The sequence below is a fragment of the Clytia hemisphaerica genome, unplaced genomic scaffold (genome assembly GCF_902728285.1).
Source record: "Clytia hemisphaerica strain Z4C2 unplaced genomic scaffold, Clytia hemisphaerica genome assembly, whole genome shotgun sequence".
In the NCBI taxonomy this organism is placed as follows: Eukaryota; Metazoa; Cnidaria; class Hydrozoa; order Leptothecata; family Clytiidae; genus Clytia; species Clytia hemisphaerica.
In genome coordinates, this window is record NW_027103417.1 from 1396087 (window position 1) to 1408670 (window position 12584).

General features: G+C 35.2%; 1 protein-coding gene and 1 long non-coding RNA gene across 2 annotated transcripts; both read left to right on the forward strand.

Annotated features, from left to right (window-relative positions):
* The first annotated feature begins 4016 nt into the window (after positions 1–4016).
* LOC136797644 (mucin-21-like) lies at positions 4017–7836 on the forward strand. The gene is made up of 3 exons (XM_067054229.1): positions 4017–5621; positions 6932–7043; positions 7537–7836. The coding sequence occupies exons 1-3, from the start codon at positions 4100–4102 to the stop codon at positions 7697–7699; spliced, it is 1797 nt and encodes a 598-aa protein (XP_066910330.1). The 5' UTR covers positions 4017–4099; the 3' UTR covers positions 7700–7836.
* Positions 7837–9286: 1450 nt separating this feature from the next.
* On the forward strand, positions 9287–11772 carry LOC136797713 (uncharacterized). Its single transcript, XR_010845291.1, has 2 exons — positions 9287–9354; positions 10562–11772. It is a non-coding gene; the product is annotated as an uncharacterized lncRNA (long non-coding RNA).
* The last annotated feature ends 812 nt before the right edge of the window (positions 11773–12584 follow it).

Below are 12584 nucleotides of genomic sequence, written 5' to 3' on the forward strand. Positions count from 1 at the left end.
CGTGATTGTGCACAGAAGTGTATTACTATCAGGTAGTTTATTTGTTGAATGGTGTGATCACTTGATGATTTATTTTTTTTCCAATTACATTCTTATCCTATAATAAAAATTTGAAATATACAACGTCTGGTCGTACCTTTCCCAGCTGGCACACAACTTCATTTAACGTTATATGAGCGTTATGAACATTAGATAAACGTTGAAACAACGTTGTGTGTCAGGTGGCTTGGTTTGGAACCCGTTTGAAAGAATCTAACTAAGACTTTTCAAACAATTTCATAACAAATCATAGAGTTTTAGGTCACTTTCTATCATGCTGAATATCGTCCGATGCTATCACCATCCCCACTGGCACACAGCGTTGTTTCAAGGTTCGTTTTGTGCTTTACTACCTTGTGAACAATAGATAACCGTTGAAACAATGTTGTGTGCCAGCTAGGTAAAAGAACTTATAGATCTTTAAGACTTTTGTAAACATTATATGGAGTAATAGGAGGTTCGGTAGATGTTGTCAACTGTATGGTCTCCAAAATTGTAGTCCTGCTAGTAAAGAGACAGGGGGTACACTAAAACCCGCTGAAAACCAACCATTAGCCAGCCTTACTGACGTACTACCTACTGAGTACTGTACTATCTAGAGAACCAAATCCTCCTCAGATAGACTATCTACTACTATCAGGAGCTGTCTTCTCTATAGAATAATTGCAAATCTTAAGTTTTTCTGGACCAAACAGAACAAATTGAATCTTTCGATTTTGAAATTTTTAATTGAAAAATCAAACAGATAAAGTAAATTTTGAAAAAGTAGAAGAAATTTTTCACACACTCTATCTAAAAGAGATAGAAAAATTTTTCAAATTGAGAGAAAAATTCTTCCTTCTCACACCTCAAAAAAAGAAGCGAGAGTTATGAAGAATTTATAAAGATATCAACAGAAAGAAGCGATCCCAGCTAGCGAGCTCTATTACTTATTTAAATGAATTTCTTTATTGAGAAATAAGAAATTGAAAAAAGTAAAATGTTTTAAAATATTTTTTTTCATCTTGCATAATTATGCCCTTTCAGTCTTTCAAAAGGTTTTGGTACAAAATTCCCTTTCCTCTTTGTCCTATAGCCCCCTCTCTCAGTCTCTTGGTATTATTCTGAAAAGTTGCAAATCTTCTGATACTTTCAAAAAGTTTATGAAAGTTATAAATTATAACTAAGCTTTATGATATACATTTTCACAGAAAGAAAACCTCAATTATATAAAAGTTTTAGGTTCAGAACTGACTCCTCAGCTAAAAACATTAACCTTCTAGCAAGAAAAACCACCAACTTATTCCATCTTTTTATGATTCTTTTGTAACTTATAGGACTGTATAGCAAGATTTCCTTATCTTTTAACATTATGCGGTTGAATTTTCTTTCCATGCTTTCAAAATCTTTGTACAAGTGCATACTTGTTTAACAAAATCAAAATTTCGCAACATATTATCTCTGCACCCTTGTAGCGTTTTGTTGTATTTACTCGCCAGCCTTCTAAGTTGAAACATCAATACCAAACCAAAACACTTAGATCAAATTTCAAAATCTACAACTACAATTTTGTCTACCTCTTACACGTTTTTTATAAGAACAAACTATTGAGGTTAAGTAAATCGGTATTATCACGACGAAAATGTAACAGGCTAGTGAGTTTCAACCAATCAAATTTCGTATTTTCACTAGCCTGTTACATTTTTCGTCCGTCGTCGTGATTATCCCGGTATACTTAACCTCACTACTATATAAGAACATAAGGCAAAAGTATGAAGAACGAGTTAAGAACATTTTAAGGCTTCGCGGATACTCTAAAACAGCAAACTTCTTGGGAAAATGGATAAAATACTCTAAATATGGCGAACATTTTAATTTTTAGGCTCAAAACTCAAAAAGTTAAGAACATATCTGAAAGCTTCATAAACTTTGGATGTTCTTATGAAAAAAAGTATTTTACTATTAACTCATACCAAATACAAGTGGTGTCTTGAAGGCTAACGTAATTTCATTTAGAAATTGAAGAAGAAAATGAAAAAGTTTTACTATCAGACTAAATAAGCAGAAGTCAGAACTTTACTGTAATGTAGTTACGAATTTATAAAATGAAGAGGATGAAAGAATGAGTCGAAGTAAAAACGTGATTTACTATCCTTAGGACACAGCACCGTAGGCTGTAAAACATTCCTTATGTATTCCCATGATCTGTCCGCTTTGTTTTACGCGCATACCGGTAAAAACAATTACAAATGCATAAACAACGCTCAATTACCCTTGTTATGACCGCTTAACGAGTTGAAGAAACTTCTATAATACCTACCCTGAGTGTCGGTCTTTTACCGTTACAAAGTGGCAATAAGAAATTTGTGCTCGGGAATGAAAATAGTTAGCAATCCTACGGTTTGCAATATAAAAGCCAATGTCATTTTTCATTTACTTACTGCACTTTATTTTACAACCACGAGATTGCTTTACACAAAAAAAAAATTAATCTGTTGTCAGACAAATCAAGCAGTTTTGAAAATCGAGAGCAGCTAAAAAAATGATTACTTTTCAAACGCTACTAATTAGGATCAATTAAAATGTTTTGGTATGATTTTAATGATCGTGATGAGCTTCTATCATGTGTGTACATACTGTTTCTATGGTGATTTCCATATAAATTTATATATTTCAAAATTGTAAATCCTCTAAAAATTAGCATGCCTATAATCTTCAAAATTCTACGTGACCATGGGGGAGGGGAATTAGCCAAATAGATTTTATGATTTTTACGAGCCTTAGAATGGCTTTGAAGGTCAAATAAGGGACGCCCCCTTAAGAGCGGAAATTAATCATGTCCTTTACCTGTCCCACTGTATGAGGCTTTACATTTCCAAAAGTTAACTCGAGTTATTCACTGTTTGAGAAGTTTTTTATAAGAACGTGAACATTTTTGTAGCCTTTGTATGTTCTTAACTTTTCGGGTTTCAAAACTAAAACTCTTCTCTAAATGTTCTTGTTTTCACCAATTTTTGAATATTTTGTCTAATTTCTTAAAAAATGGGGTATTTCAAAGTCTGTAAAGCCTTATAATTACAATGTTTTTAGAATGGTTTTAACTTTTTGACCTCAACTATTATGTTCTTTATATATGCTTTGTTCTCATAAACACCCCTGTATCACAGCCCCGGTGAAGCTTTTTTCCTCAGTGGGGATAAAAATCCCAATGTGAGGATAAAAATTCCATTGTTCCAAGGTTAAAAATTCCAGTGGGGATGGTTTTGGAGTGTAATTTTGAGCGTTGAATTTCAAGTGGGGATTCCCAGTGGGGCTAAAATTCCAGGGTATTTTCCCGACGGTTACGAAAATGTTGACTAATTTTCCAGTGGGGCTGGGGTCCCTGCGGGTCTGTGACACAGAGGTGTTCATAAAAAAAACGTAAACACAAAATGGCAAGTCTGCGGTAGGAGAAATTTACTTACCAACTAAAAAAGAAACTGCAATCAATTCAACTGCTTAACAATTTCATTTTTCTAGAAGAAGAAGAAGAACGTTGAGTGTATTGATCATAATATTTCATCGGCTCAAAATTTTAAATTTAAGATTTTGATTCATCCACAAAAATTATTTAAATTCTAATTCAATAAATCGCGAAATTATGAAACAAAATTTTTGAATAAAAATGAGTAAATATTTGATGAAAATTCTCAATGAATCGATATACTCGTATCCTATATGAATCGAATTCAAATCCCGCTATATTTAGTAAAGAACTCTGTTTTACGGGATGATCAGTTTTTTATGACAAAGCATGATAGAGGAAGATAAAATTCAAATTTGGTTAAAAAGGAGTGAAAATATTTTCATACTAACCCTTGTTAATTTGAGTATTTTTCTTAAGTTTCAAAGTGGTTTTAACCGAGAAGTTATGATATTTATGGAATCAAAACTGGTCAGAACCATTTCATTGCTGGTCATTTCAATCTTTTGCGTGATTACTTCAATATCGGCACTGGCTATAAACGAAAGCGTTGGGCAAACAGTTAAAGACAGTTCAATTCGAACTAGAATTCCAACTGAGATACTGATAACAACTTCAATGATGTCAAGCAGTAGCCAGACAATATCAGATTTACCATATTCGGCTGATTCCAATACCATGGAGGATTCTTTGACGTCTTCATCCCTATTCACATTATTCACAACCTCTCAATATCACCAAACAGTTTCACTTGACTCCTCGACGACCTCGACAGATCCATCACCAACAACTAACACATGGTCAATTCAACCATCAGTATACGAAATGCAAGTCCAACCATCGTCCAATATTAAAACCAAAGGACTACATGAACAAACTGTGCATCCAGGTTACCATGATGCGATAGGCCTTACAACAAAATCAATCGCTACAGAAGGCATTTTGTCTGCGTCTATAACCAGCCAGTTTAGTACTTTGACCAGAACTACAACAGAGCATTCTAGAGCTACAGGAGATTCTATTAGAAATATGTCAATGTCACTCAGAACTACAACAATGACGTCTCTTAGAACTAAAATAGATTCTGGTGAATCTTCAACAGTTTCTTCTGGAGTTACAACAGATTCTCTTGGAACTAAAACAGAGTATTTTGAAACTGCAACATTTTCTCCTGGTACTACATCAAAACCACCCTGGACCTCAACAGATTCTCCTAAAACGGCAACAAATTCTCCTGGAGGTACAACAGAGTTTTCAGAAACTACAACGTCGTCTTTTGGATCTAAAACTGAGTATCCTGAAACTGCAACATTTTCTTATGGAACTACAACAGAGTCTTCTAGGACTGTAACAGAGTCTCTCAGAACTACAACAGAGTCTCCTAGAACTACAACAGAGTCTCCTAGAACTACAACAGAGTCTCCTAGAACTACAACAGAGTCTCCTGGAACTACAACAGAGTCTCCTGGAGCTGCAACAGAGCCTCCTGAAACTACAGCAGAGCCTCCTGGAACTTCAGCAGAGCCTCCTGGAACTACAACAAAGTCTCTTGGAGCTGCAACAGAGAATCCTGGAACTACAACAGAATTTCCAAAAACTACAACGGATTCTATTAAAACCACAAAAGAGCTTCTTGGAACTAAGAAAAATGCTCCTGAAACTAAAACATATAGCCTCGGAACTACAGCACAATCCGGAAGTAGTGTCAAGACAACAGAGTCTACTGGAACTAGTGCAATGGAAATTGAAACATCCACTACAACAAACCTTCCCACTACATCTTCAGCCTCATCTACAATTGAAATTGATAATACAACAAGACCAAAGGCAACTGAAAATTCAAAATTCCAATCACATTCATCAACAAAATCTGTAGTGGTTTCTACCACTAAACAAATAATATCTTATAACAACAGTAATAACCAAAACAAAACAGTGACAACAACACCAACAACTAAACTTAATCCCGAACCGGAGAATAAACTTCCGACCACACCTATGGATGCTTATGATTTTTTTCTTCTTCAAGTAAAACTTTTCAGAAATGAATCACAGAACTGTACAGTGTTTGTGAGTAATTTTACGGGCAATCAAACCTTCTTCAATGCCACGTGGTCAATGTGTTATGAACCTCCATCAGGTAAGATTTACGTAAATAGCAACCACCCCTTCTCACAAACCCGGTGGGATTTTATCCACAGATTTATAAAGCCCGAAGGGCTAGATGTCGTGCTTTAAGCTGTTCCAAGTAAAAAATAATTGAATATCGCAAAAAAAAAATTGCTGCTTTTGCTTTCGAAAACCCGTGGAGCTTCTTATGGGTCAAGCGCTGAAGTTCTATTGTAATCTCACGTGACTTAGGTTGAATTTCCTACTTAATCTTGGCACACTTTCAAACCAAAGCACGTCATCTAGCGCCTCGGACTTTATAAATCTATGGTTTTATCACCCCGCAGTTTGGGTAAAAATAATAACGGACAAAAACTTGATGGGAATTGGTATTCCAATGTTTTTTAATGGCTTGGGATTTGAATTCAATTGTTTTCTAGCCAGAAAATTCAGAATAGCCGAAAAGAATAGCACAATATTTTGCAGTGAGGATTTGCTTATCTGATTATTTTCAGCGGGGACTAAAATTGGTGTATAATTTTCCATCGGAGACGATATTTTGGCCAATTTTTCCAGTAGGAAAAGTTCCCAGGGAGTCCGTGAGAAGGGAGTGTATAATAACGACTAAAACTTATGCTGAAGGCAAATGATAAGTAATCAGTGTAACCATACCGTGAAAACCACAGGTCGAAATCGTATATCGACGCTGTGCCGACCAATTCAGATTCTATTCAGCGCGCAATCAACGGAGAGAAAAGTAACCATGACGACCATCCAAGATCTTGGATGAAGTTCAAAGTTGATATTTTTATTCCCGTCGTTGGAAACACAGCTCAAAAATGTCATCGATGCTTTTTAAAAAGAGTCATTGATAGAGAATCAGGGTAGTGTAACCAGTGATCAGTTGATATAAAGATAAACTCCGTGTGGTGTCATCTTCACCCACGATCAGCCATTTTTCTAAGAAATGGCAGAAAGAATATGTACAGGATGTCTTACTAACACCTTGCTTAGGTTCCTGTGTTTGACCTGCGCATAGTTTTCTGTTTGTTGTTTTATTTTGTGGGTGAAAATTAGTGAGTTAGAAACAGGTAGATTGCTTGAGATTTGGTTGAAGATAGTGCCTAATTCAGCTAAATCAGTTTACTGTTCACTGAGAAAATACACAGCTCTAGTTTTCGGATGATTGCCAGACTGATTGAGTTCATTCTTTCAATCCATTCTTGTTGGTCTTACACAATAAACTCAAGGTCTTGAAATATACACTACCAAGTATCTAAAGTTGTTTATTTTGATTAATTTTACGACCAATATCTCTTCATTCTCTGTTGTTTTTTATAGAACCTGAGCCACCGCAATGGTACGAAGATCCACAGATCTACTATTATGGTGGCGGTGGCATTATCTTCCTTATATTTCTCTTCGCTATGAAAAGTCTATGCGCATATTGCAGGTGAGTTTTAAGCCGTTTTTAATGGTCTTTGCAAACTCGTTCTAGCAATGTGTTTGCTTTGTTTGACCTCAGGGAGGGGTATGTGCTAATCAGTCTCTATTGTACCGACAGGGACGCAAAAACCATAAAACAGCTTTTGGGTTTGTAGATTCTCGTTATTTTGGTCAAAGTTCGAAAAACGTTCCTGGAATTTGTGAAGATAGGCTCTCGAAGAGTCGTAAAAACATTAATTTAGTCTCTGGTCTCAGTTTCTTTAAACTTTGGCTCGGATATACCGGTCACCTCATTGAAGCAACCTTGATTCCTGAATATTGTAAAATTCCATAATGATGATATTCTTATCAAAGTCTTATTTTGTTGGTCGATTTAATCACAAATGTTTTTTATATTAACAAGATATTTTTATAAAAAGAAAATAAGTTTCCACATTTGATAGTACGATAGAAACTATTTTACGTACTCTTTACCGATCAAATTTACTTTTATCTTTCAGTAAGTACAGCAGTGATTACTTGTTGCCACGCTGGAAGCTCCAGAGACGCAAGAGAGGACAGAAAGTTCGTGAATTTTGGTGTTTACAACATATTGTGTCTGTCGAAGAACTTCATAAAAAACCAAAAACCTTTAAAGTGCGAGTTGATAGGACAATTCCGTAAGAATTGTTGCTTGAGATTGTCTTTTATATTATGAGAGGAATATCAGTTTTTTATATTTGTTCACGCAGTTAAAATATGAAATTACGTCAAACTAGAACCCATTCTCTTAATATTTTTCCTTACCATTCTAATACACCTTTTTGACCGTAGTCGCGCGGTCAGTCACGTGCCACTGCTATATTATTTACTTATCCCCCTAAACTCGATCCAATCCTTTTTTACACCTTTTTCTATTCTCTATAGTTGCGAAAAAGACTAGGACGGTTTTAGGGTGGTAAAACAGACAAAAAAATGCCCGCACGGCAATTTGCGGCTACGGTCGAAAAGGTGTATCTACTTGAGCTTGTCGTTTTCTTCATATTCGCTTCTTTGGATATTAATGTGATTAAGACTAGATTATGCTATAGCCTAGAACAAAATCACTATATAAGAAATAAGCCCAAAGCCGAAGAAAATTTGCAAACGTGTTTTTGGCGAAATAAGTTTACAGCCGGTTGAGCTTGTCAGTCTTCGTTTCGAAGCTCTATCGATTTTTCGTCTACCGCTATAACGGCTGTAAACTCCGCGCTCATAATATTTTCCCGCCTTTTGTATCACTGTAACAGACAATAACATCGTCTATATTGAGACTTCCAAAATAAATTCAATTTCAGAGAGAGCTAAGCTGTGGTGTTTACGGTAACTTGAAAATATATTTTCAGAAAATTGTACTTTGGCCACTTCAATTATTACTATTTTGCATCTACATGTGCAAAACAACGAATTTTCAAAATGTATAGAGGAAATCTCGAAAACCAGTTTCCCGATGTTTCTGGCATTTTTAACAGGAAAAAAGTTTCCTTTAAAATTGGACATCATCATGTTTTGAAGATCACGATATTTCGTTTCAGCAGAGATTTGGGAAAAGAGGATAAGAATCGCCGCTGCCGCTCGCTGTTTTCTCATTGTCGATCATTGAATTCGGCGTCGTCTGAAGTCGCTAGGCTAGGGAACAACTTGGCCAAGAAGGTACTGCGAAAAAAATGGCGTTATGTGCAGTATTATAACAGTTCAAGAAAAACTGTCTAAATTTACTCCTTTGGAGGGGTTTCCTACTTATATAAACAACTGAAAAGCAAATAACGATCTTTTGGGGTTTCCACTGACAAAAGAATCTGCTGTTGCATGCTTTATATTTTGAGAAAAAGATGGCGGAAGCAGGCATGCTAAAATTGGATGTGAAATGGGACCTTTTTATTTTTAGCTAGTTTGCCTTACTGGAAAGTCTTTCAGAGTCAAAATAAAGTGGTTTGGGTTGGCAAAAGGTTGTAGGTGACTAGCCTAGCTTTGGTTTTTATTGGCACCTTCTAGATCTTTTTGGCACATCCTTCAAAGATAGCTGAAAAATTATATGAAAAAGTGTATTTTTTGTTTGTTAAGTTGAATAAAATTATTTTTTTTTGTGTTGCAAGCATAATTGTTATGGGTAGCAGTAAGGTTGATTAAGTGACAACCTATAGCTTAGTTTTACATGAAACATCCTCAAACTTTCTTAGCATTTTGATTGAAGATGGGCAAAATCGACTAAAAATGTTGTATTTTTTTCCTAGTTTTAGATGAAAAAATATAATGTTTTCCTAGCAAAACTTGCTTGATGGCAATAGATTTTAGATTTGGTAAGTACACGCTAAATTATCCTTGATGCCTTCTTACCTTCTACTGAGGAAAAACATTTTTTTGGGATTGAAATTTCAAGTTTTTGTAACAGAAAATTGCAATCAGGCTCTAATATTTTTACTTTATGTAATTTTTAAAACTATGATTCTGAAATGGCAATGATTCTGACCGGTTAGTAGATTGGCTCTGACCAGTTAGTAGATTGGCTCTGACCGGTTAGTAGATTGGCTCTGACCGGTTAGTAGATTGGCTCTGACCGGTTAGTAGATTGGCTCGGACCGGTTAGTAGATTGGCTCTGACCGGTTAATAGATTGGATTGGCTCATGAAGTATTGACCGTTATCCAGTTATATATAAGATTTATTTCACCAGATGTTGTCGGTGGTCGGTGGAATTAAGATTTGTTGTTTGTGTTCTGTATAGACCTTTTTTCACATTTCGCTAAATGCACAGAGCGCGACGGCCCATTTTCCCTTTCCTATCTTTCACCTTACCTGTTTATTCTACTTTCTGAGACTTACTTTCTCATTTCTGACTGAGTTTTCATACCTGTCAATCATTTGTCCATCAATTTCGACCAGTCTAATTTTCGCACCGAGTGGGATTCGAACCACCACCAAAGAAAGACCTTCAGATTCGGAAGCCAGCGTTCTATCCGTTGAGCCATCGTCGCACAGCAATTCCACGCAATTCATAACACATTATACCGAACTGGCAAAAGACGGGGGTAATGTTATTATAATATGGGTAAAAGTACCCCTTTTTTAAACCTGACTGAAATTCGAGCCGTTACTAGCAACCCTGCGGGGCCCAAGGCGCCGAGTATGCACCCGGCACAGTGACAAGCCGTTACTAGCAACCCTGACCCTACCTCCCAATACCCCCTGAATCACGGAATGACGGATAGGAAAAATTATCGGGGAAAAAAAATTGCTCTGCGCGCTCTGTGCATTTAGCGAAATCTCCTTTTTTCAAAGAGGACGTCCTGTTGAATAATTATGTAGTCCAGCTATAAAAACAATGATAGAGCCATACTGTATGTCCTGTATCATGCATATTGTAATAATTATGCATGGTTTTATCATTGTTTTTCTGCTGGACTACATAATTATTCAACAAGGTGGCCTCTTTGAAAAAAGGTCTATTTGTTCATGATAGCTTGCTGCAAAGATCCTAATTCCCATTTTCATTATTATATACTTTCAGGTTAGTTACCATCATACTGCCCAATAACCTAGATCCATGAACTATTTTGTACCTTCACGTGGTTGGTATACAATGAGAATTGGCTTAAAATTTGTCTGAATTTGTCGCGTACAAGTCTCAATATCTTTGAAAACACCAACAAATTCTGCTAATAAGGTGGATGAGTGGAAACCATATTTAACTCAATGGAAACAACAATGGAATAATTCTATCAAATTGATTATGTGCATTATGTGTACCTAACAATTTGTTTCTATCTTGAATGTTTTTGGATTCAAATTTTTCCCTGTAAACTGAATATCAATTTGTATCATATAGATCCTCTCTGGAAAGTACATCTTGATTTGATTTTGATATGGTAATGGCTGTAATTGCCAATGAAAATGAGTTCTTATGTGTATATAATGTATGTAGTATATATGAAATTTATTTTTTAATGGCAACTGAATTTCGATACCAAAACATGCTGCATTATGTACAAATCAGTTTTTTTTCTGATGACATTGCTGATGTCATGGTTTGTTTGCAGTTGGATTGAGGGCTTTTTATCCCTGTTTTACCAGGTTTTCCTGCTTGATTACGCAAATAGTCCCAAACAAGACACCAGAATGCGGGTAGACTACAATTACAAGATATGAACCAACCATAGAGATATCAAAATGCTTTAATAGAAATTCCAGTTTGGACACTGAACTATTTTCATGCATCACATTATATAATTATTCATCTTCAGTCTGGTTATATTTATGCTCTTTTTCTCTAAAATTTCATTTGAAAGGGTAAATTGCTTTTTATCTTTGAGCCACATCTCTATTGGAATTAGTGAGCCCCCCTAAATCCAAGAGTTTTTCACAATATATATGTTCCAAAGTTTTCCAAAGTGCTTTTTGTGAGGAAAAATCAAGTCAAAGTATTTTTATTGTAATTAATTTTCTTGCAATTATTTAAGTAACTTTTTGGAAGCAATAAGACAAATAAAATTGACATAACAAGAATCAAATTAGTCCAAAAATTTAACCAGTTTATTATTATTTTTTGTTATTACAACGCGACCAGATTTTTGTATAATTTTTCTTTTTAATGTGTGCTACTTTTTTGTATTATATTGCTATTATTTTTCGCTTTGTTGTGTAAACTTCAAAAAGTTCTTACAAAAAATTCATGATATTTTTGATTTTCTGTCATTGATATCATGAATTGCCATTGTTTTAGTCCTGTTTTTTTTTCCTTTCCTTCCCTTCTCCTTCATTGTTTTAATATTCAACCTAGCTAGCTCTTTTTATATGATTGTCAAAACACTTTAGCCCGAGAAGTAATGAAAAACTATATATTAGTTTTACCAGCTTCGTTTTGTGTTTGAATGCAATGAATTTTAAATTCTTCTTCACTAGTAATTATTTCTATTTCTACAATATAATCTGTGACATTGGTTCGAGCATTCCTTGAGGAAAGTATTTTGGCTAAAACTGAAACTTTTTGACTCGACCTACACTGTATCCGCCAAGTCCAAAATGAAAAGTGCTTATAAAAAATACCAAAATCCCCGATATTAGAAATATTTTTATATCACTTTCGATATCAACCACAGCTGCCATTTTTTGTTTGTACTTCTAGTCTTGTGCGCATAGAATAATCAAGCGCTCCGATTGGCTCAGAACTAAAACAATCGATCGGGCGCAGATGTTTCAATAGAACAAAGGGTCGCCTAGCCTATATTTCTATAGCTGAATAGCGCAATTCTTATCCTCTTTTCCCAAATCTCTGGTTTCAGCCTGTATTTATAAAAAAGTTTAAAAGAACAATAGTAAAAGCTTGCAATAAATGGTCTATTCCATAAGTAGCCATTGACCTCATTGGATTCAAAGCTCATGAATTGACATCGCAGAAAAGTTAATTAAAAATTGGCACATCCGCATGCTGTGAGCTTTATCGAGTATGACGCAGTTGTAAATAAATTTTTCAATATTATCAGAGCGGAAGGCTTGAATGGAAAGATTGTTACTTTTAAAAAACATATCGTTTT